Source organism: Abramis brama, assembly GCF_963993115.1.
Source record: "Abramis brama genome assembly, chromosome: 5".
In the NCBI taxonomy this organism is placed as follows: Eukaryota; Metazoa; Chordata; class Actinopteri; order Cypriniformes; family Leuciscidae; genus Abramis; species Abramis brama.
The window spans coordinates 15,322,646-15,348,536 of NC_139967.1; the positions used below are offsets into that span (position 1 = coordinate 15,322,646).

Sequence of the window (25,891 nt, forward strand, 5' to 3'; positions counted from 1 at the left end):
ACAATTTACATACCAGTTATACATCTAAATGGCACGGGTAAAACTGTATTATTAGCTATTAATAATTGAATTATAAATATGAATAATGTGCAATGACTGCTCCTTGCAACAATGTTTGCTACTTATTATGCAGAAATTAATATTTGTTTGTTTGTAAAGATGCCACCTCGTGACTGTATGGCCTGACTTTCCATTATTTGCGTTCCTCCTTAACTACCTTTAACAGCCTGCGCGTATTTAGTTAGTCATTCACGAACACATTTTCCCTTTTCGCTCCAATGCTCTTGGAACCAGTGCGAAATCATGACACTTTAAGTCATAATAAAATTAAAAAACTAAAATAAGCATCTGAAAAACATTTCGAAACTGTTACTGGAAGAGAGTCAAGAATGAAGTTACATTTGTGATGTTATGCAACTACTATTGGTCTGTCTTGAACAAGCACGAGCTTCCCAGAACGAAACACAAGTTCGCAGTTAAAGTTCCAGTTGCATGTCCACACTCGACACTTACAGCACTTGGTAAAGCCCACCCATTTCCTAGCTTATCGCACCTCTTCAATTATTCGCGTATAATGCAGGAATAAGAATACGCTGAATTTATGGAAAGCATGACTGGGAAAACAAGACTATTACACAGGTAAATAAAGCGCTAAGCAGAGCAGTGTGTTATCTCGGGTAATTGCCTTTTTTGGATGAAACGAAAACTTGTATCCTACAGGGATTTTCTCTCAGGCATGTTAAAACTTGTGTTTCAGTTATCTCATCTCCCATTCCGCACAGGATTGTTGTTTTGCATGCGTAGTTACAAGAGTTTTCGACCTCTTTTCGTTAAAATGCACGAATGTATTTGTACAGTAAGTGTAAGTACTGTATGTTTTGTTTCGTCACTGTTTCTCCCTTCTATTCGTTTTCATTTCTTCGGCTAGATGGCGGTATTTTAAGTTCTGAATTTTGTTTCTCTTTGAGTCTCAAAATTTCACCCAATAATTCCCGGAAAAGGATGTGTACATGATTTTCCACCGCACGCTAAAGCATTGTTTTTTGTCTGGCAAAGATCTGCAATGCTGGAAGTATTCAGGAGTGCCTGAAAGTATTCACAACTGACTGACTCTACTGTAAAAGAGATTTGAGGGGAAATGGTATGTTGCAACACACACACACACACACACACACACACACACACACACACACACACACACACTGGTTTCTATGTTTTATGGGGACTTTCCATAGACATAATGATTTTTATATTGTATAAACTTGAAAACTTTCTGCATTTTTACATTTTCAAAAAAAACTTTCCATAGACATAATGATTTTTATATTGTATAAACTTGAAAACTTTCTGCATTTTTACATTTTCAAAAAAACTTTGTTTTTCTCATTGTAACCAACAATATCCCCACCACATAAGGTTTACCACACACACACACACACACACACTGGTTTCTATGTTTTATGGGGACTTTCCATAGACATAATGATTTTTATATTGTATAAACTTGAAAACTTTCTGCATTTTTACATTTTCAAAAAAACTTTGTTTTTCTCATTGTAACCAAAAATATCCCCACCACATAAGGTTTACCACACACACACACACACACACACACACACACACACACACTTATCAGTATTATTTTAGTAATATTTAGCTTCATGTTTAAGTACTTCAGTTGTTTTTGTCTTTTTTTTTTTTCTATATCGCTATTTAGCTTTAATTTATTATTTCAGTTTTAGTTTTAAGAATTTTATACTTCCTTCGTTTATTTCAGTTAGTTTCCAAGACAACTTTTCTCATTTTTATCTAATATTTTATTTCACATTTATTTGAATGAATAGAACATTTTAATTGGTGTAGTTAACAATAACAACTAATGTAGTGGAAAAAGTGGCCTATAATATGACAAACATTACAACACTTTTCCCTTCAGTCTAGATGCACTTGGATCCAGGCCACTTTTTACAAGAGAGAATGTGTCAAATTTCTGCCAGCCTCACGTGATCATCACAGGTGTGCTTAATAATCTTGGTTGTCATATCTGCATGTTATCTTTTATTGATGATAATGTTAATCAAGTGTATTTTAGGTTCTTAATTTAGTCTTAAAAGACTAATGAATTGCATTTTTTACTGTTTTGCAGGTGTTATCCAGTGTGTCAAGTGTGCCAAAGCTTAGTAAGGTATTATTTATTTTGATCATCAGTACATACATTCTCTATTTATTTCCATGAAAATGTTTTTCTCATTTTCCTTCTTTTTACGTAAAAGCTCGCAGTCATGGAAATTTTTATGATTCGTAAGAAATCATTGTAAAATCAGGGAAATCTTTTTTGTCAATCAAAATGTTTCTAGTCATACATGGTCACGATTTAATTAAAACAAGGGAACAAATTATTGCAAAGTGGCCACGTTAATAAATTAAGGGTACAAAATATTATATTGTGCGCACAATTTACTTAATACGAGGGAACGAATTAGTAAAACGTGCGGCGCATTAGTAAGTTGTGGGAACAAATTGTTAATTTGTGGCCACAATATACATATTTTTTTCTCGCATGTTATGTGCGGGGCTCCGTATAGTCATGCTCAGCCATAAATTATTTCATTGTAAAGATATTGCTCTTTGTGAGTGCGATCTCTATAAAATAATTGTTCAGTTCCTTACCCAGTAATCATGACTGGAAAAGTCATAGTAAATCGCTGGTCAAAAGCTGTGGGAAACCTGAAAATATGAAGTTTCAAACAGTCTCAAAGTGTCATCTCTGTCCTCAGGTGTTGCTGTGGGAGGCTGATCGCGGAGCATGTGGGTCCGTACTCTGGCTTGCTGGGACATGGCCATAGGGCAGACCCTACTGATGAGGATTGGTCAGTGCTGCGACACACCAGCATCAGCCCCACCGATGCTTTCGGATCGCTGGACTTCCAGGGCAGCACAAAGCGCACATGTCGTGCCAAGGTTAATGCATACAAGGACAAAAAAACTCATCATTTAGATGCCTATTAACAGTGCATATATAATATGGGATCACGCATAGTACATTAAGAGCTATTTTCTCTACAGTATGTGCGTCTTTCCTGTGACACTCCACCAGAGCTCCTGGTGCAGCTGATGCTGAGAGAATGGCACATGGAGATGCCCAAGCTGGTGATATCCGTGCACGGAGGGTCTGAAAACTTCCCTCTGTCTCCACGTGTGTGTCAGGCCTTCAGCGCAGGGCTCATCACAGCTGCAGAGAGCACTGGAGCTTGGATACTGACTGATGGGATCAATACGGGTTTGTGTTTGTGGGTGCTAGTGGTATATGTGGAATGCACTTTAAACATCTTGTGTTTGCTATCACACTATTTTCTAGTGAAGTAGTTATATGTTGTATTAAAAATATGAATAAATACTACAATAGCATATAAATAATATTAAAATAACACTGATAAGGCCATAATGAATTACAGGTATGCATAAACTCTCTTCGATATCAAAATTACCTTATCAGTGTTATTTTAATATTATTCATATGCTATAGTATTTATTCATATTTCTAATACAACATATAACTACTTCACTAGAAAATAGTGTGATAGCAAACACAAGATGTTTAGATTTTAGACAATTAAATTTTATTTTAATATTTACAGTTTTCTTTTTATTTGTTAGTTTTTATTCGTTTATTTCAGTTAGTTGACAAAGCAATATTTTTACTCTTAAGTTTTTTTTTTTTTCTTTCAATCTAATATTTATATTTTATTTTATTTCAGGTTTATTTTAATTACTGACATTTTTTTTAATAGTTTTAGTTAACAATAACAACTGGACATTATTTTTCCTTGCATCCAGGTGTGTCTAAGTATGTTGGTGATGCTGTAAAACTGTATGGGTCACATGACCACAGGAAGAGGAATGTTGTAGGGATCACACCTTGGGGGATTATTGAGAATAACAGTGACCTTATCGGCCGTGATGTGAGTTTTTATTCTTTTTCTACATTATATTATTGAATTATATTGCACAGTGGGATCTGAGGTCATTGGAATTCAAAATCAGATTGAGGGTACGGTACGTTCACACGACAACGATGTACAAAAAAACGTAAATGTTTTTCCTTGTTTTTTTGAAAAGTTTCACTTACAGACGACAACGTTGTCAAAACGATCCCCATTCATACTGATCCACGAAAATGACTATAGATTGAACACGTAATACACATGCGCATGACATCACCGGTTTCTCAAATTCATGTTTTTGTAGTTACACAGAGACGGTAGTGGTATCGTTTTCAAAAACGTGCCTGTGGAAACCAATTTTCAAAAGTTTGTGTTTTCAGGCCCCCAAAACGACGTTGTAGTATAAATGAACTGCCAAAACGCATTAAAACCGTTTCCGTTACGTTATTTCACAAATACGTAAATTTGTGACATTGATCATGAGACTCTTTGTACCAACGGTCAGATGTTAGATCTCTTTAGATCATTCTTAAATACTACTGGAGAACATAATCATCAGTTTTTACACAAACTTATGGAATTCATGGAGCTCAAGTGCTGCTGTCATTAGTACAAAAAAGGGACAAACCAAATATTCTGAAATATTAATGATTAAATTCAAGTTTTCACTCAAATTGTTATACTGATTTTTATAAAACCTCTCAATAGAACATAATTTTCACTAGTGGCCCCTTGTGTTGGCAGTGCAAAGAAATTAGCATCTAGCATTGTAATTGTTGTTATTTTGTTATATTATTATTTCCTGTATTTTGTTCTGGGTCTGCTATACTGATGTTGGGGTTTATGGTCCTATGTCAGGTTCTGAGGCACTACCAGGCTCTGGGTAATCCCCTGAGTAAACGTGCCAGTCTGAATGGCATGCATTCGCACTTCCTGTTAGTTGATGATGGTACTATGGGTAAATCAGGTTGTCAAAACGACCTGAGGAAGAGACTGGAAAGGCATGTACACTTTCAGAAGATCCATCCAAGTAAGAGTTTTCAGTCTATGTCAACTGTTTTTGTTAAGTTAAATGATATGTGCATGTGTGATGTGTTTGTGTGTGTGTGTGCTCATTTTAAGGGCTGCCTCAGCATGTGCCTTTAGTGTGTGTTGTAGTAGAGGGGGGTCCTGCCATCCTCTCTGTGGTGCTGGAGTATGTGCACAGAAGTTCTCCTGTGCCTGTGCTGGTGTTTGAGGGAACAGGCAGAGCTGCAGACCTGCTGGCTTTAATACACAAACAAACAGCTGTAGACAGGTGTGTCTGACATAAATGTGTATGAATTTAATAATATTTTGGTGCTATTATATGGAATATTTTGACCATTGTTTCTGTGTATGGCTCTTGCACATATATTTGTCACAGAAAGTTGGATTCCGATATTAAAGAGGATGTCCTGCTGAGGATTCAGGATATGTTTGGTGTGGAGAGAGCAGAGTCCACTGAACTCCTTAACATACTTATGGAATGCATGGAACATAGAGAGCTTGTAAGTTCAGTTGCCTTATTTTAGATCTCTCTGGAATATTTGATTGTGATAGTTAAAGTTAGGGTTAATAAAGACATTTAATTTCAGCAAAGTTTAATGTTTGCAGTTAACTCTTGTGCAAGCCTCTTAATTTAAACTTAATTTAAAAAAATTTAATTTAAAAATAAAATTATTGTTTGAGACTGAACAAAGAACCAAACAAATGCGACTTAAAAGTATATAAGTAAAAATTATTCATTCATACTCATTCATATTAAAGATGAAATCTTGTTAAACGTGGTGTATGAGAAAAACAAATTGCGTATGATCATTATGGTTATTATTATTCTTTTATAGTTATTTCTTTGATTGATTCCTTTCAAACATATTATTCTTGTATTGAGATTGAGAAAAATTTTGGACCAATAGTTTCAGTTTTTATTTACGAAAATAACCTTTCTCTCGAGTTTCCTACATAGCTCTGCTAGCTTCATGTCTCTTGTATCAAACTAATTATTAAACTGTCTATTTTATTATGTTTTATTTTTGGTGCTAAGAAATGTACTAAGCTTCCAATCTGGATCCTGATCACTCTTTACTTATTATGAATGACTGTCTGTAAATGTTCTGTAAATTCACTGGGTAGATGACGATGAATTACTTGATCTCTTTAATTATGTGATCACCATAGTCAAAATGTTCTGACCCTTTAAATAATTTTTTTTTTTTTTAAATAAGGTGCTAAAATAAAAAAAGTACTGAGTGTAAAAAATGTACAGTGGTATCTGCTGTCTTGGTAACACCGTTCTCAGGAGATACCGATCAGCTTATTTGTAGATTGTTATCGTCAGTTCAGGAAATGTTATTCAGTCCTAACATTCTTGAGAACTTCAGCAATGTTCTTTTCTATCTAAGCTGTGAACCTAGTGCAACATATTCCAATCCCCTTCTGCATTTCTTTGGCTGGTTCCTCTTCTTCCGTCGTCTTCTTCCTCTCCCCTCCTACTTGGCGGTAAACACTGGTTGTTTTGTGTGATAAGATGCCTGCTGTGTATCGGTCTCTGTCACTACGCCGAAAGCTCTGATGCTAAGCCTCCATCAAACGGAATGTTGTAGTTTACCACACCCATCCCACATCTCTGTGCGTCTAAATTGAGAGAGAACAGAATAATTGGAATGATGGCGCATGAAACGTATTTCCATATTAATCGAGTAGAAGGGATTAATTTGGTCCCCAGGCGTACAGATTCTTTGATTGGGTATGAATCACTCTTGTGAAGACGAAATGCCAAAGGCATGTTAAGAGAAGAACATCTCCTCTGGGTGTCTTATAGAGTTACATGCATTTATATATTGGCATGGGATGCTGGTGGTTTCAGACTAATACCAAACAAAATAAATAACCGCTGGCTATATTGAACACGACACAACGGCAGTGGCACTAGTTTGCAAATCTGTTTTAATGCTGGCCATCTGTGTTGATTAAAATTCATTTTTTATGTGCAACTTATGGACTCTTTTTTTTTAATGAGGTCAAACTTCAACATTTTTTCATGTTAGATCACCATTTTTGACTCAGAGTCTGAGGACCTACAAGAGGCAGATGTTGCAATCCTGTCTACATCACTGAGAGGTATGTAATGCTTAATAATAATTATCATATTATTTAAAGGTTGGATTAATGTGATAATTCCCCCAACAATGAAAATACAGGTACCAGAGCTTCCCCTGAGGAGCAGCTGAATATCACGTTGGCCTGGGACAGGGCTGATATCGCAAAGGACCACATTCTGGTGTATGGACAACAGTGGCAGGTACAGTAAACAAGTTATGATTTCACAGCCAGGATTAAGGCTTTTTTGAGTTAGAACAGATGTGTATAACCCAGCACTGGATTTTGTAGGTGGGATCTCTGGAGCAGACCATGTTGGATGCCCTGATAATGGATCGTGTCAGTTTTGTGAAGCTACTAATTGAAAACGGCATGACCATGAGCCGCTTCTTGACCATCTCTCATCTGGAACAGCTCTACAACATAGTGATTCTCATTCTCATACCACTTAAATTAAGCTTTTGTCTCTGATATAAGCAAGCATCTCTGATCCTTCTTGTTCTTATGATAAATATATTTGTATTTTCCAGCATAAAGGCTCATCAGATCATTTCCTTCGACACATCATTGAGGATGCCAAACAGGTTTGTGTAGAGGAAACCCTTTAAAATCGGTTCTGCATTGTGAATTTCATAGGTCAAGGGTTGTCAATTGGTCAACTGTTTTGGAAAATATTCATTAAACAAAAATACAATATTAAAATAACTTTACTGAGCTTTGCCATCACGGCAATAAATCACATTTTAAAATATAGAAAAATTGAAAGCAATTATTTTTTATAATAATAATATTTGACAATATTATATACAGTGAGGAAAATAAGTATTTGAACACCCTGCTATTTTGCAAGTTCTCCCACTTAGAAATCATGGAGGGGTCTGAAATTGTCATCGTAGGTGCATGTCCACTGTGAGAGACATAATCAAAAAAAAAAATCCAGAAATCACAGTGTATGATTTTTTAACTATTTATTTGTATGATACAGCTGCAAATAAGTATTTGAACACCTGAGAAAATCAATGTTAATATTTGGTACAGTAGCCTTTGTTTGCAATTACAGAGGTCAAACGTTTCCTGTAGTTTTTCACCAGGTTTGCACACACTGCAGGAGGGATTTTGGCCCACTCCTCCACACAGATCTTCTCTAGATCAGTCAGGTTTCTGGGCTGTTGCTGAGAAACACGGAGTTTGAGCTCCCTCCAAAGATTCTCTATTGGGTTTAGGTCTGGAGACTGGCTAGGCCACGCCAGAACCTTGATATGCTTCTTACAGAGCCACTCCTTGGTTATCCTGGCTGTTCTTCGGGTCATTGTCATGTTGGAAGACCCAGCCTCGACCCATCTTCAATGCTCTAACTGAGGGAAGGACATTGTTCCCCAAAATCTCGCAATACATGGCCCCGGTCATCCTCTCCTTAATACAGTGCAGTCGCCCTGTCCCATGTGCAGAAAAACACCCCCAAAGCATGATGCTACCACCCCCATGCTTCACAGTAGGGATGGTGTTCTTGGGATGGTACTCATCACTCTTCTTCCTCCAAACACGTTTAGTGGAATTATGACCAAAAAGTTCTATTTTGGTCTCATCTGACCACATGACTTTCTCCCATGACTCCTCTTGATCATCCAAATGGTCATTGGCAAACTTAAGACGGGCCTTGACATGTGCTGGTTTAAGCAGGGGAACCTTCCGTGCCATGCATGATTTCAAACCATGACGTCTTAGTGTATTACCAACAGTAACCTTGGAAACGGTGGTCCCAGCTCTTTTCAGGTCATTGACCAGCTCCTCCCGTGTAGTTCTGGGCTGATTTCTCACCTTTCTTAGGATCATTGAGACCCCACGAGGTGAGATCTTGCATGGAGCCCCAGTCCGAGGGAGATTGACAGTCATGTTTAGCTTCTTCCATTTTCTAATGATTGCTCCAACAGTGGACCTTTTTTCACCAAGCTGCTTGGCAATTTCCCCGTAGCCCTTTCCAGCCTTGTGGAGGTGTACAATTTTGTCTCTAGTGTCTTTGGACAGCTCTTTGGTCTTGGCCATGTTAGTAGTTGGATTCTTACTGATTGTATGGGGTGGACAGGTGTCTTTATGCAGCTAACGACCTCAAACAGGTGCATCTAATTTAGGATAATAAATGGAGTGGAGGTGGACATTTTAAAGGCAGACTTACAGGTCTTTGAGGGTCAGAATTCTAGCTGATAGACAGGTGTTCAAATACTTATTTGCAGCTGTATCATACAAATAAATAGTTAAAAAATCATACATTGTGATTTCTGGATTTTTTTTTTACATTATGTCTCTCACCGTGGACATGCACCTACGATGACAATTTCAGACCCCTCCATGATTTCCAAGTGGGAGAACTTGCAAAATAGCAGGGTGTTCAAATACTTATTTTCCTCACTGTATACCTCTTTTTACTGTATTTTTGATTAAAAAAAAAAGCATCCTTGGCAAGCATAAGAGACTTCTTTCTAAAACAATCTTACCAACCCCAAAATATATACTACATATAGTTACGTTAATAATAATTATTTTAATCATCATAAAGTATGTACATATATATGAATAGGATAATAAATGCATGTTATTATTATAGGTCAGGCTTAAAATGTAACACTCTTTTTTTATCAATTTGTCAATCCACCAAGGGGCCCTTGACCTGAAAAAGTGTTTCCTTTTTGTTTTTGTAGACTCGTCTGCCTGCTGTTTATAAGATATCTTTAATTGACATCGGAATGGTGATTGAATACTTGATTGGTGGAGCTTATCGAAGCACATATACACGCAAGAGCTTCCGAGTCATGTACAGTCGCTTCCATAGCCCAGCAAAGGTCTGCCTCCTTTCTGCCATCCAGCTGCTACATAATGACAAATATATTGTATGTTGTTTGTGTTAAGTCTGACATAGTGTTTTTGATCTCTGATGATTCATTTGTAGAATAATTTAGCCAATAATTATGCATTTGTGTGTTTTGAAATCTTTTGGCCAAAAATTTCCATTTCCTTTAGACATTTTCTAACTTAAATTTAATGAGCTATGTTGATCGGGGATAGGAGGGTGGTAAGGAGACATCCAGCCCCTTCAGCAAGGCCAGGAAAGCAGCTCGAACTCCAGAGACCTCCCAATCTCGCTCCCATTTCCACAGAACCGCTCAGCCGTTCAGACACCAGGTCCTTTGTGCTTTTTCATTCTGTTCATAGATGCAACAATGAGTCATGCAATTACGAATACTTTCACAATCATTCCATTTATTAAAAACACCCAGAATTGTGTCTTTGCAGGAGGGTGCGGTAGCACCTCAGGACCTGAAGTCAGCCCAGAGCCCCGACTTTGTATGCACTTTTAACGACCTGTTTGTGTGGGCAGTGCTCAAGCATCGGCAAGAGATGGCGCTGTTCCTGTGGCAGCATGGAGAGCAGGCTATGGCCAGGGCGGTTGTGGCCTGCAAGCTCTACCGCGCTATGGCAGTGGAAGCCAAGCAGAGCAATATGAGTGACAGCATGGCCGAGGAGCTGAAGAAGAAGTCTCTGTCAGTTTCGTTTTTTTCCTCATTCCAAAGCTAATTACAAACTCCATGTGCCAAATGGCGTTTAATGGATATAACATTGGATTAGAAAGAACTGTATCTCGAGTTTAAAAATGTTGTGTTTGAAAGTTGTCAAAATAACGCAATGTGATTGTACTGATTTTTCTAGAGAGTTTGGAGAGCTGGCTGTGGATCTCCTGGATCAGGCTTTCAGAGAGAACGAGCGCATGGCGATGAAGCTGCTGACCTGGGAGATGAAGGACTGGAGTAACTTCACCTGTCTGCAAATGGCCGTCTCCTCAAGACTAAGGCCCTTTGTGGCTCACAACTGCACTCAGATGCTCCTCACAGACTTGTGGATGGGCCGCCTCAACATGAGAAAGAACTCCTGGTTCAAGGTGTGTTGAATTGCTTAATAATTGTGTTCGAAAAATGTGACATAATAACATGGATTAACTTGTATAGCTTAGCACTGTTTTTAATAGTTTAATTTTTTTTTTCAACTATGCTGCAGAAAGGATAAATATCTGTTGCATTTAAAGGGTTAATATTTGGGGTGTTGTTTAATTATAAACATTACCGTTTTGTAATTTTTCTCAATAATTACACATGCATAAGCACTCCATGCAACATGTTTCGATCCCATCCCCCTCTCTTACTCCAGAAGTTTCATTCGCTGCTGTAAGCTCCATGGTTCAAGGAGGCAAAAGTAAAACTAAGAAATTACTCAGGCAGGTCAGCTCTCCTAGAAGCAGAACGGAAGTGACACAAATAACTTGCATTTCAAACATATTTGTCAAGCTGGCAGCCGTGTGCCTACAGATTCATTTTATTTTCATTCTTTTGACATTTATCATTTTACAGCAGAGTTGTGACCCAGATCTGTTTTTTAACGGCTGTTGTCCAAAAACCACTTCCTTTCATGTCCAGATTATTGCCAGTATTCTGATGCCTGTGGCCATTCAGATGCTAGAGTTTAAGAGTCAGGCAGAGATGTCCCATGTTCCTCAGCCCCAGGAAGCCTTGCAGTTTGGGTGGGACCCAGGAAGCCCTGGGGCATCAGAACAAGAACACGCGGCAAATGCAGTAAGTAATTTAGACAGACTCACTGTAACAATACACCACACACCAATTATGTTTTTGCAGCTGGGGAGCCCATTTAGTTTGTTAGACTGATTCAAACTGACCACTCTTTTATTTTATTTTATTTTTTATTAAGTAATTAGAGTCATTCATTTGTAAATCAAACTACACTGGTCATGCTGTATAAACTACAATAAAGCTATTCTTTTGAAGAAGCAAAACTACATTTAAATCTTAAACTTAGTTTTAAATCTGTCACCCTAACTAACCTAGTTAATTCTGTGCAGGGTCTTGAATTGGCAATTCAATTAGTTAATTTGCCTGAACTGTCCAAATGAACCGTTTCACTAGGGGGCTATTCACACCTAGAATGCTAAATATAAAGATAACTATATTAGTGTGCACACAAACGGGTGACAACATTGTGCTTATTCTAAGCACGTGCTGCAGTTTTGTTGTCTGCCACTTTAAATGCTCGAGCTTTTAAAAAGCCTTTTGCATTCTGATTGGCTGTCAATGTTTTTGGCGTGCAGGAGCTGGAAAAATTATTTAAAAAATTGAAAGGTTGGGCTTCACTATTCTCATAGAATTAGAAGATTATTAAAACTTTTTAGTTATAGTTATCATTCGAGTTTTTATCCTTGGTGTGGACGACCCTTGATAGAGGATAGTTTGAAGAGTTTGTTTCTTTCCTCAGCTCACGCGGCTGTAAAACTGCTTGCACAATACAATGCGAAATTAACACAGGAATGTAGCCACATTATTACTCATTAAAAAAATTACTTCTTACTGGAAAAAGCTGCACTTTTTTTTTTGAAAACAGGTAAACTAGTCATGGTATGACCTCACTACTCTCACTAAGTTGTGACTCCACTACTCTTACTAAGTTGTGCCACACTACTCTCACTTCCCAACACTGTGGTTGTCAGCAGCCTATTAACATGCTACTCAGTCTTTGACTTCTTATTGCACAGTGTGTAATTTACATTGACAGTGGTCTTTCTCTAGATTCAGGGTGATGAGGAGAGAGGGAGCAGATGTATTTGTCCCTGGACCAGAAAGGTGTATGACTTCTATACTGCTCCAGTGGTCAAATTCTGGTTTCACACAGTAGGTTTCCCCTTAATTCCCCTGAGCTTTCATCATTCTTTCATTACACCCTCTCGCTCCATTTGTCACCCTTTTCAACCTTCCATCTCTGAAGATCTGATTTGTCCACACAGATGGCATTCTTGGGTTTCCTCATGATGTTCTCTTATACTGTGCTGGTGAGGCTGGAGGAGAAACCCAACATTCAGGAGTGCTTGGTCATAACTTACATCCTGACCATGGCAGTGGAGAAAGCTCGAGAGGTAAAAGACATATACAGTATGACATCATCAATGTCTGCTTTTGTCTGTGAATGGTTGGCTCAGTGCCCTTTGCAGCTGTTCATGGCAATTAAATAATAAAATGTTTCTTCGAAATGTCTTATCTTAACCAAGCTGGATTCCGAAGGTCTTCTGGAAGGTACTATCTCTTTCTGATTAGGGAGTTTTCAACTTGACCCTGAGAATGCCACTGTCCGACTCCCCCATCCTCTGTTATCTATGAACTCAGATACAGTTCATTGGTGGGAATTATTAACAGAGTTCTGACATAGACTATATGTTTGAGAGATTGTTTATAGTATTTTGATTTGAATTATACTCTGAATAACAAATATCTATCTATCTATCTATCTATCTATCTATCTATCTATCTATCTATCTATCTATCTATCTATCTATCGCTTATTGTTGGGCCTATCCACTAGTCAGTCCACAAGGGTATCTGCTCCAACAAACATCCTTAATATCACTGTGAGGTGGATAGGCCCAACAATATGCTAAATTATTAGTATGACATATATGTAAGTTTAGAGTTTTCATGTGCTCAACAGCTAATAATTCACAGTACTCATTATAAAGAAACCATTCCCATATCCTTATTGTTAGTGAACCTGTATTTCAATTTGGCTGGGTCGAATATTATTTTATCTTGCATTACGCTTTGTTCCTGATGATCAAGGTAGCATGTCAGTTAACCTGTTCATTTGCGTCTGTCTAATTCGGCTAGCTTTGTGACAGATGAATTTGTGCCACAATACAGTACTGTTTGATTTCATGCATAATATTGGATGTAAATGACAACAGATATGGGAAGAGTTTGAACTTTTATATGGTTATGAACATTTTATTATTTCCATTTAGCAGTTTTTATTTCTCTGCTGTCCATGACCCTTTAGAACAAACCTGCTACTCAATTTTGGCCACCGATTGACTTATTAAGTATATTATGTTGAGAGTTATGATAATGGGTACTGTGTGTTTTCTAGGTGTGGGTATTGGAACCCAGGAAGTTCACTAAGAAGTTAAAGGTGTGGTTCAGTGAGTACTGGAATATCAATGACTTCATGGGCATCCTCCTGTTCATGGTTGGGGTCTCCCTCCGATGGCATCAAGAAACGCGCTTAGCCAGTCATATTGTCTACTCTTTGGATTTTATCTTCTGGTCTGTCAGACTTCTGGACCTGTTCGCTCTGAATCAGCATGCAGGACCCTACCTGACCATGATCACCAAAATGGTGTGTAATTTAAATGTATTAGTAGATAAGTCTACATGCAACATTTACTGTAATGTTTTTCTTAAACTCAGAATTAAAGATCTTTTATAACTTTGAGATGTGTTTCACAATAATAGATAATACAATTTAAAATGTGTATATATGACTTTCTCCCACAGATGAGCAATATGTTCTATATCGTAGTCATTATGGCGATTGTGCTGGTCAGTTTCGGCACGTCCAGGAAGTCTATCCTGTCCCCTGATGAGGGTCCGTCCTGGAGTCTGCTCAGAGATGTAGTCTTCCAGCCCTACTGGATGATCTTTGGGGAGGTGTATGCTGGAGAAATTGATGGTGAGTAAAACAAAAAGACAAGACCATTCAGTCTGTTCAGTTCATCTGATTTGAATAAACCTTTTCCCACAGCTTGGATGTCAGAACATAGTTCACCCTTTACATCTTTTAGATGATTTACTCTATTGTTTTTAATTGTAAGACATTTTTATTTTATATTCTGTTGTGATCATCCTTTTTGTTTTTGCCAGCCTGTAGTAAACCTGAAACCTGTGTCCCTGGAGCCTTCCTCACCCCCTTCCTGCAGGCTGTCTACCTTTTTATTCAGTACATCATCATGGTCAATGTACTCATTGCCTTCTTCAAGTATGCACTTCATTTTCATCTTTAAGACTTGTCATTCGCTCACATATTTTGATCTGTTTCCTGGTGTAATAATGATACTTTTTTCTGTTGAGTTGTTGGACTAATATACGGCATGGCATCTAGATTGGAAGAGCATTGCAGCGTTGATGTATTGTTGGATCTTGGTTGCTTTGTGATGGTTTAACCTACTTTGCCTTATTATTCACTTCACAGCAATGTTTACTTTGACATGAGCTCCATATCCCGTAAGCTGTGGAAATATAACCGCTATCGTTACATCATGACCTATCAGGAGAAACCGTGGCTGCCGCCCCCTCTCATCCTTCTCAGTCACATGACTCTGTGTCTCAGTTCCATGTGGCAAAAGCACAGCAAGGCATCCAAACGGGGAAGAACTGGTCTAAGTAAGTGTGTGTTTGTATGTAATTTTATTAACCATCATAGTCCTCTGTGTTATGTCTTATAAAATTGACACACAGAGGTAGGATTGTGACAATACAAAAAAAGATGATAGTAGTGGATACATGGATATGTTCAGTGTTAGAACAATAGAACAAACATTAACAGCAGTATCAAGTATCCCAAAAAAAATCCATAAATTGAAGATTAAATATATTATTAAATTAAAATATTTATTTTAATTTACGCATAGTATTCTTCACATAGTATTCCTCGCTGAGTTTGACTGAGAAGCAGATCTGTCTATTAGAGGTATACATTTTTGTTCTGAAATTATTATTATTCTATTCCTATTGTGATGCATTATGAAATCTAAAATTTCACAATTCAATTGAGTCTGAATTCAATCCGATTAAATTATTTTGGAGAGATTCAAAATGTTTGCTGAAGAAATAAACTTTAAGGGGTGGTTGATTATGATTTCACTTTTCTAACTTTAGTTAGTGTGTAATGTTGCTGTTTGAGCATAAACAACATCTGCAAAGTTACAACGCTCAAAGTTCAAAGCAAAGGGAGATATTTGCTTTTAAAGAAGTCGTTTTTTAAGGGCTTCAACAAACGGCTGGTAGGGACTACACAACATTCCTCCCGGGTTAGTGACATCACTAACCCTAAAATGTACATAAACCCCACCCCCAGAACACGATTTATAGATTATCAAGACAGAAAAAGGACACAAGCTCTGAGCAGCAGCTCATTTGCATTTAAGGGACATCAGAGATTTATTTTACATATTGTAAAAAGGGCATTATACCACCCCTTTAAAAGACAGTATCTTATGCTCTATAGTCAAGATAATCTAGAAAATAATCAGGCTTTACATTCAGAGTCTCAAATTAGTCAAATGAGTTATTGATCCAATACAAAAATAGAACATTCTGTTGTTTCTTAAAGTCCCATTTGTATACAGGATATTATCACCAGTTAAGTGTATTGCTGGTACTGCATGTTTACAGAATTACTCCTGGCCCCAAATGATCTGAAGAAGTTGCATGAGTTTGAGGAGAAGTGTGTCGCTGGATATTTCAGAGACAAAAAGGAGTGTCAACATAGCAGCGAAATCAACCGGATTCGTTCTGCAGCTGACAAGTGAGTGCATCTCCCAGAACTCATTTGGATGCTGCAGGAAATTACATCAGTTTTGTTTTTAGTTAATCTATCAGATGACTGAACTTTGTATAGGAAGTTATGCATCTGAATTCCCATTTGAAATTGTTTTGAGTTTGAGTTTATTTTCTTATAAAGCACATTCCTGCTGCAACGAGTGCAGCCTAAAGTGCTGTACAATACAGACATTAAACCAAACATAACACAATAAAACAAGACTACTTGAAAGACCAAAATTGAGTTCTCTTTCTTGAGAACTAACATTTCTAGAGGGAGGCGCCCAAGTAATTAGAGATATGGGGCGAAGAGCTAAACAACCCAAGAGCTAAACAACAGATAAGGGGCCCTATCTTGCACCCAGTGCAATTGACTTTGTACACTGACGCATGTATCATTCCTATTTTGCACTCGCGCAAAGCGCGCTTTTCCCTCCACAGAAGCACGTCGCTAAACTAGGGAATGAACTTGCGCTCCCTGGGCGGTTCAGCGCAAAAAAGGAGGCGTGTTCCGGCGCAAACGTTCCTTCATGCTATTTTGCAGGTTTAGAAAACAATTGCGCCACTAACCAGGAAAAAATAGTTTAAAGTCAGTGGCGCGTTGCGCATGTTATTCATATGCTATTTTAAGGGCGCATGCTTGGCCATAATCAATGTAGCGTGTGCACAATGCGCATACACTTTGATTCTCTCATCTACACAGAAGCAGCAGTTTTCATTTTTGCAAATCATACATTATTATGATAGATAGATAGATAGATAGATAGATAGACAATTTATTATAAAAGCATACATCTAGCTTACACATTTACCCAAATTATCATACACCTTTTTAACCAAAGTTAATTTGGGTGGGTTTCTCCATCCCCAACGTCCCTGACGAGAGCGTTGCTCTCCTTGGCTGTGAACCGCTCCTGGCGCGCGTCTGGCAAATCCGCCGTTATAATAGGAATCCGCTTTAGAACAAAGCGCGTCTGCTCTTAAAGGGAATGTGAGATGACGCTTTGATTGGTTTATTTCACGTTACGCCCAAACCACACCTATGAATAATGAAGCTACTTCAGACCAACCCATTTTAGATTTGCGCCTGGCGCAAGAGTCATTTATCCCGCTGGGAAAATAGCAACAGCGCCAAGACCCGCCCACAAAGTTACTTGCGCTTTGCGCTTTGACACTTGCGTTTCAGATCGTTAAAATAGGGCCCAAGGTCCCAAAACAACAACATCAGTTTGCCCTCATTTAAGTGGAGAACATTCTTAGTCATCCAGCCTTTTACATCTTCAAGACACTTACTAATGTTGGAAAAGGACCTATCAGTCGAGTACAATGGGACATAGAGTTGTGTCGTTGGCATAAAAGTGGTATGCAATCTGATGTTCTAAAAAAAGAACCTGATGGTTTTGTTTATCTTAAATGGAATTGTAGAATAGTTTGTTCACTACATTGTTTGTTTCTAGGGCTGAAGAGATGGCTGGAATATTAGTTGAGGTTGCGGAGAAGGTCAATATCATCCAAGACGATCTGCGCACTTTAGATTGTCACTTGGGGCAGTTGCAGGACTTGTCTGCTTTAGCAGTGGACACTCTAAACCTCCTCTCAGCCACAGACAACCAGCAGCTAGAAGTGGCCCGTCTTGGTCAGAGTCAACCAATTACATGCCGCCATGAGCAAGTGTCCCATAGCTGCTGTCTCCGCATTAGTGGAAGTGTCGCGCCCAGCCAAGCACTTCCGTCTCCGAAGCACTACCGCAGTATGCCACCTTCCCTGCTCCGAGGTTTGGGGCCTGGCCGGCAGCGTCCTTCCTTGGAGTTGCCACCAGGGACGAGTGTCGGACCCTTTGAGGTCAGGAGCAAATGCATGTTGGCAAACCCTGAGGAAGAAGATTATAGTTTTAGGTGGCCCCTACAGCATGGCGATTCAAGAGAACGTGTATCAATGGAATGCGATCCCTCTTTACCTCACCTATGCACTGGATGGAGGGACAAGGGAATATATGGATCTGGGGAACCATCACGTGCCAGTTCTCCCACCATGCCATTTATGAGGGACTTACAGCTTCAACCCAGCCATGAGGAGTCTATGGAGGAAGAGGACGATGAGGACGACTTGCACGCAATATCCAGAGCCTCCAGCCACACGTTCCTGCTTGCAGACTCCCAGAGTGATGGAGACCGAGCAGTTGGGATCAAAAACCCGGCATTCTACAGGCTTGATGATGGCGAACGCTTCACAAGACCTCAAGGACTTTCAGGCAGGAAATGGGCCTATGATCTGGAGCAGAGCCGCTCGCTCTCAGCTAGTGTGGAGAAAATGGCAATGCCTGATACAGCAACATCAGAGCACGGCAGGCGGACGCTTCTTACGCCTCCCCACCACAGCCATGACCAGAAAGGTATAATGGATGCATGTCATAACAATATACTAAGTAACAACCTCAGTTTCTGTTTAATGACCAGTTTATGACTATCTGTAATCTGTAGGATTATCTAAGATCTTTAGGAGACAAAAGTCATTTGGGAAAAAGTCCATAAAGACCAAAGCAGGAACTCCTGAGAATGTAAGCCATCCTGCTGTGTCTGTTGCAAGTTGTGCATGAGTGGTGGTCTTCCATGTAGCACTAGTGATAGTCATATGGTCAAGTGGTGCCTCTGTCTCCTCTTAGGTAAAACTAGATGAAATGCGGGGATGCATGCATGAGTTTGACCCACGCAGAAAAAGGAAGAGGAAAGCAAAAGGCCTGTTTGACCGGAGATTCAGAACCTCAGTCAGTCTAACCCAGCTGAGTATGTTTTTTAAAATACATTTACAGGTGTAATTATATGCATATATGTAAAAATATATATATATATATATTTTTTTTAAGTATGTATTATTTCCCCAAAACCCCTGCTGTATGTCACAAAAAGACAAGGCATTATTTTCCAAAACAGGAGCTTAGTTCATTTTTGTTAAATATCAAGCAATTGAGCAGTCTGCTTAGAATTTGCTTTTCTAAATTAGTTTATACGTGTGGAATTGCTGGCAGAAATAAAATGCCAGTAACCGACAAAGTGTAATGGGATAATTTTTCATTTTATTTACTAGATGTTGACCAAGTGGATTCAACAAAACTGGCCCCATTATGGCTGGTAAGTTCACCTGTAGTGATTTGGTCATTTGATTTCTTTCCTGTTTGTGAGACATTTGATTTGGCTGTGTGTTATGATCTCTCTTCAGAACACTGTGAATCCAGGGCAGCCACTTCTAAGCAGCTGGGCCAGGTCTATCAGTCAAAGACCTTCGTAAGTTAAGTTTTTGACTTGATGAGACATTTTAAGTAATCACAGAAAACATTTCTAGCTGTTCACCTAATTTCTCTACTTCTTGTAGGGTAAGCAGTATGACACAAGAAGGTAATTGTACATACTTTATATTGTTATGATGTGAGTAAATTTCATGGGTTTAATTTTGGTGAAAGACATGTTTTTTTGTGCTCTCTCTTTGTCTGGTGTTAGTAAGGAGCTCTACGTTTAAATTGACAGAAGATTTAGGCCAGCATTACTCTGGTGAGTAATAACTATAATAATCACCCCAAATATATATATATATATATGGTTGATGTCTTTTGGTGATTTTCTTTATTTTTCTTTCAGCAATGGAGAGAAACAACCTAATGAGACTGGCTCACTCTATACCATTCACCCCTGTGTCATTATTGGGTAAATAATCAAACCATGGTTGTTATTTACCCAGTGATGGACATATTTGGCTATTTTCATAAATGTCCTCTGCACTATTCAGGTGGTGTTGAGGTCTGTATATATACACTGGAGGAGACAGAAGCAGGATCTTCTCTTGGGAATCAGTCCTCTGGCATCTCCGCCTGGCTTCAGCACGGGCGTACCGCTGTTCTTCAACCGTTAGCACACCAGGAAGTGCTGGATGGGGGTCTGCGCAGGGCCACCAAGGTGTTGTGTACCTGGGCTGAGGGTGATGTGTTGAAGCTGGGCTCAGTGTATGTCGTGAAAGCCTTTAGGCCAGAGGTGGTTCGCATCTGGCAGAAAGTTTTCCCAATCAGCACTTCTCTGCATCTCTGTCTTCGGGTACATCTTTGACATTTTGAAAGATTATGAACAGTAATGTAAATAAACTGTAAATTCTGCAATTGATAGATTTATGTAACTTTCATTGTCAGATCATTTTATTGATCTATTTGATTATCACCTATTATCTACAGACAGTATATACAGTATATGTATTGTTTGGAATAATTCGATTTTTTTAATGTTTTTGAAAGAAGACTTTTATGCAACCTAGGCTGAATTTATTTGATGAAAAATACATTAATGTTGTGAAATATTACAATTTAAAATAAAAATTCCTGTGATGGCAAAGGTGAATTTTCAGCAGCCATTACTCTAGTCTTCAGTGTCTCATTATCCTTCAGAAATCAGTGTAATGTGCTGATTTCGGTGCTCAAGAAATATTTCTTATTATTATCAATGTTGAAAACATTGTTTTTGCAGCTTGATATTTATGCGGAAATAAACCATAGTACACTACCATTCAAAAGTTTGAGGTAAGTAAGATTAAAAAAAAGAAATGAATACTTTCAAATAAATGCTGTTCTATTGAACTTTATATGTAAAAAGTATCAGTTTCCACCAAAATATTAAGCAGCAAAAACTGCAAAAACTTTTAACATTGGTAATAAGAACCATTATTAACAATTGAGCTCCAATAATAATTGATAATAACTGAGCACCAACTCAGCATATTAGAATGATTTCTGAAGGATGACATGATACTGAAGACTGCTTTGCCATCCAAATTACATATTAAAATATATTACCACTGAAAACAGTTATTTTAAATTGCAATAATATTTCACAATATTACTGTCTGCTATATAATATCACAACATTACTTAAACACAGCTTTGGTGAGCATAAGAGAGCCTAAAAAACAATTAAAAAAAAATCTTCATTAAAAAATGATTCCAAACTATTCTCTCTGCTTCTCTATTGAATACTTTCTCTCCAACCTGTAGGAAATCCAACAACAGAGAGCAGCACAAAAACTCATGCAGCGATTCAACCAAGTTAAACCCAGCAGCGTTCCCTACAGTTCTAGGTCAGCATTATGAATTCTATCTGCATTATTATGATGATAAGAAGTTGATTATGTATATGACTATGTGTAGTCTATGTATGTGTGCAGGTTTCTGGATGTCTCCTTGCTGCACTGGCGCTCAGACGGCCAGTGGCTGACTGTTGAGAAGAACATGAGTGGACATTTCAGGAAATACAACAATAACACAGGAGAGGAGATCTCGCCCTCCTCTGGTCTGGAGGAAGCAATTCTAGCGTTCTCTCACTGGACATACGAGTACACCAACAAGGAGCTGCTAGTGCTGGATCTACAAGGTATAGATAAGCTTACTCTAAGAGCTTGTATGATTATTATTATTGGAAAATTGATTGTGTTGGAAAGTTGATGAACTGAATCTTTATTTTTATTATAAGGTGTGGGAGTGGACCTCACTGACCCCTCACTGATCAGAGTAGATGATAAAAGGTAAATAAGCACAACACATATGTAGCATCATAAATGTTTAAATATATTTACTAAAATAGGATATTTGTTTTTGGAAATGTGCAAATGCATTTGTTTACTCTGCTCCTAAGTAAAGTTTTCTCCTGTTGTAGCTCCTCTGGAGAGATGGCGTTTGGACCTGCCAACTTGGGTGATGATGCAATCCAGAGCTTTGTTCTCAAGCACACTTGCAACTCCTGCTGTAAGAAGCTCGGTCTCTCAGGTGAGGTAACACTCATGTCACAGGTTGAGGGTTGAACTTTCAGGACTCTTTTATTTTTTACTTCCTGCTGTGGCAGATCTCGCAAATACGGCCTACCTTCATGTTTCCAACTTTAGAAGTGATTTGATAGTTCATTTGAAAAGAGCAAACTTCAAAATGAACAGGAAAAGCCGTCTAATTAAGCCTGAAGGTTTAGAAAAAATTCTAATGAGGCAGAAATTATTTCATTTCCATGACAGCAAAGGCATGCAGAAGAGGGGCGTGGTTTCCTTTGTGGCATGTGGAGTGTTCTCTTTGATTACATATTTAATAGTTCTTTGTGCGTTAGAGAGTGTTGACTTTGATTAGATATTAATTACTGTCTCATGGAAGACATATGAGATGCCTGTTGTTTGTATCAAGAGGGAGGCTTTGCTTCAGAAGTACAGGGATAAAAAATAAACAAACAAACGAAAACCACTCCGCCACATTTGTTTGATATTTCAAAGGTGCTTTGTTTTTTATTCGTCTTGCGTCCTCTCCAAGAACCACATCAAATCAAAACAAATTATTAATGTACAATCCACAAATTTCATTTCGGATCTTAAGAAAAGCATCTCTCTGTGATAAATTATGTATATGCACCGCAATTGTGTATATTGTGTTTGGCTTTTCAGATTTGAAGAGTTGCGGCAGCCAAAAGAAGTCAGTTCCTGCCTTTGAAGAGGCGAGCAGCACAGTTTAACCTCTGACCTGGAAATAGACTTTATCAAATCCACAGAGGGTATGCAAAGACTCCGAGACGCAGATCAGCTTCCAGTGGAGCTCGTCATGTTCACATCCTGTTTCCTCTAATCCCTACTATATATATATATATATATATAAATAAAAGTAGTAAAAAGCTGCTCAAGGTGCCAAAACATTTTTGTTTATGTTGTTTTTGGCTGATGCTAGTTTATGAGAAACAGTAACAGGTGCAAAAGTTGATAAGGGACGTCGTGTCAAAGATCTGATCTGACATTTTTCCATTTCTCCTTTTTTATTATTACTTCATGTCAATACCTATATTAATGTTTTAAACACTGTTTAAAATATGTTTTTTACGTTTAAAGAGAAATAAAATATAAATACAATATGCAACAACACAATCACAATGAGCAAATGACAGCTCTCTCACATTTGCTTTTAGTCTAGTCAAGGCGCTCCAATCATTGATACGTTAATGGTCATGGAAAACCTATTTCCAGGGAATTTTAAAATAGTTATTTCCAGGATATCATGCAAATAAATAAAATAAAACTTTTAAAAATTAAATATTTATTCTACTGAAACATGGAATATTTTTGCTCCGCCGCTCTAAAATATTATTGCACTCTTACAGTAGTTGTTTTCAAACAGCCTTTCTGAATAGTTGAGGTCACAAGTTTGCATACACCTTGCAGAATCTGCAAAATGTTAATTAAAAAAAATAAGAGGTATCATAAGTTGCATACTGTTTTTTATGTAGTACTGCCCTGAATAAGCTAAGCTTCTTTTAACATAACATAATGTCCACAAGACAAAATAATTGTATTATTATTATATGATTGAGTCTCTTGTTTGTCCTGAGCAGTTAAACAGTCCACTGTTCTTCAGAAAAATCCTTCACTAACTCTTTCCAACAGTGACTGTATGATATTGAGATCCAAGGAACTTGCTTGAGAAGCTTCTGATCATCCAGGTGACGACACAGTATTAAGAATCAAGCATATGTAAAATTTTGAACTGGGGCTTTTGAGTAAATTCGGTTATTCATTTGGTCTTGTAGTCTATTTAAACATCTGTTATGTGAAATAACATGATTTTGAAAGCCCGACTCAATCGGCCCAATGGAGGCATCCGGTCAGCGGGTGAAGGTTTTTGCGCGTTAATGTCTTTATGTTATTTGTTATTGTCCAAATGTTCCAAATGTCCAAAGTTATTTGATTAAATTAAATACATTTTCTCATATGTATTTTCTCGTTATTTCATCTGATTCCATAAATGAAAAGGTTTTAATGATATCTGTACATCATTAAATGTGAGCACATGTTTGACTATTCTTTTTAACGCTTTACTGAAAATAATGTCACAGTCAGTTAGAATAAAATCAAATGTTTACAATTTATTATGTCAGGTAAATGTATCATGCCAATTTCATAATCAGTTCAAAGATAAGCAATACAATAATATCAATATGCTCAGAGATAAAGAGTAAAAGATGTAGGCTAAACCCGACATTTAGAAAAGTCCTTGAGGTCCTTCAACATTATGGGCTGATCTGAGTTACAGAATCGCCCCGAGCCTCTTGTTGCATTTCTTTATATAGACAGACCAAGGCAGAAACCTCTTTTCAAATGTAAACATGAGTTCACAGTGATTTACATGAATCACCGTCCCAGACTTACTGGGGGCAGAGGTTGATTTACATGGAAACATTTGCTAACAATGGGAATTTGCATTGAGTTTACACCTTTCGAGAGCAGGAGGCCATTTGCCTGGAAGACCCATCCTCATTTGTGTGCTAGTTATCTCTAATCTCTTAAATACCTTATTACCTTTTGGTTTACTTCTTTGGGAATGAGACCTTTGTACCAGTCACACTGAGACATTTCAAATGATACCAAACATGTGTAATACTGTATAATAATTATTCACATTAAACCATATAGATTCTTGGGTGAATTTTGGTGATCTCAGCATGAGTTCAAATATTAATTTCCTTTGTTCTCTCAAGAGAGTTGCCCTCTCTTCCAGTTTTTCCAGCCTTACAATTTAAAACGGCAGTACTAAATAAAAACAAAATGCAATTTTTATGATCCCTCTTTTAATGTTGATTATGCAAGGGTAAACTTATGACCTCTACAGTACATATATATTTAATGTTACCACTGACTTTGGTGCAATGATGTAGTTTATTTTTCTTGCTCAAGAGACATTAGAGAAAGTAATACAAATATTTTGAATGCATTTTATTCAAATCTTATACAATTTTATTATGATTTGAAGAATTTGATTGCTTGTGAATTCAATCAAAAACCTATGAATCAAGTCTAACCAACCACGCAGTCCTAGAACTAGGCCTGTCCATGAGTGCAAAATATAATTCAGTATTTATAATTTGTGTTACAAATAATAATAATAATAATCTAAACATCCTTAAAACAATATATATTTATTTATTTATTGCAAGATAATAAGATCATGTATCTTAAAGTTGATTTTTCTTAGCCCACTGGCAAAAGTTATTGTCAATTTATTCCATGCGATAACTGCACAAGGTAACAAGACTTGTTCTCTGAAAATATATTTTATTTATTTTTCAAAGTTTATTTTTTATCTTGCACACTTTTGTTTCTAAAATAAATGTATATTATTTTAAGGATGTTTCGATAATTTTACTGGAACACAAGAAATGAAGACAAGATTGCATCCATAAAATTTTCTTTATTTTTTTTATCCCACAAAGAAATGTCTACAAAAGCCATAAAATATAGAATTTAACAAAAATCACTTGAGTCCTTCGCTTAGTATATACAACATGGAGGAGACACTTTAAGGTCTTGATTAATCAGCACTTTTGCATGTCCATTCCACAATGCTTGCACCTC

The 25,891-nt window shown here is 37.6% G+C and overlaps 1 protein-coding gene across 2 annotated transcripts; it reads left to right on the top strand.

The window, feature by feature from the left end:
• The first annotated feature begins 462 nt into the window (after positions 1 to 462).
• Positions 463 to 24,251, top strand: trpm6 (transient receptor potential cation channel, subfamily M, member 6). 2 transcript variants are annotated; one of them, XM_084115429.1, is made up of 40 exons: positions 465 to 639; positions 1,057 to 1,141; positions 1,937 to 2,016; positions 2,147 to 2,185; positions 2,778 to 2,961; positions 3,067 to 3,280; positions 3,838 to 3,962; positions 4,803 to 4,974; positions 5,067 to 5,241; positions 5,350 to 5,473; positions 7,013 to 7,085; positions 7,166 to 7,266; positions 7,356 to 7,490; positions 7,595 to 7,648; positions 9,761 to 9,901; positions 10,125 to 10,241; positions 10,353 to 10,600; positions 10,767 to 10,995; positions 11,528 to 11,683; positions 12,689 to 12,790; positions 12,904 to 13,032; positions 14,037 to 14,285; positions 14,444 to 14,618; positions 14,810 to 14,924; positions 15,138 to 15,328; positions 16,340 to 16,472; positions 17,944 to 18,878; positions 18,967 to 19,043; positions 19,149 to 19,269; positions 19,571 to 19,614; positions 19,703 to 19,767; positions 19,856 to 19,878; positions 19,981 to 20,031; positions 20,119 to 20,184; positions 20,267 to 20,568; positions 21,516 to 21,598; positions 21,686 to 21,891; positions 21,991 to 22,042; positions 22,174 to 22,283; positions 22,940 to 24,251. In XM_084115429.1, the coding sequence occupies exons 2-40, from the start codon at positions 1,139 to 1,141 to the stop codon at positions 23,005 to 23,007; spliced, it is 5,667 nt and encodes a 1,888-aa protein (XP_083971555.1). In that variant the 5' UTR covers positions 465 to 639; positions 1,057 to 1,138; the 3' UTR covers positions 23,008 to 24,251. The 2 variants fall into 2 exon arrangements, with proteins under 2 accessions (XP_083971556.1, XP_083971555.1); XM_084115430.1 differs by lacking the exons at positions 21,991 to 22,042; positions 22,174 to 22,283; positions 22,940 to 24,251 and having other exon boundaries at positions 463 to 639; positions 21,669 to 21,870.
• The last annotated feature ends 1,640 nt before the right edge of the window (positions 24,252 to 25,891 follow it).

What these genes read in the sequence shown, in the direction of transcription:
- trpm6 (XM_084115429.1), top strand. An exon ending in GTACTCATTGCCTTCTTCAA is followed by an intron (nt 14,925 to 15,137) that starts GTATGCACTTCA and finishes TTCACTTCACAG; the next exon opens with CAATGTTTACTTTGACATGA. An exon ending in CACCCCTGTGTCATTATTGG is followed by an intron (nt 20,185 to 20,266) that starts GTAAATAATCAA and finishes TGCACTATTCAG; the next exon opens with GTGGTGTTGAGGTCTGTATA.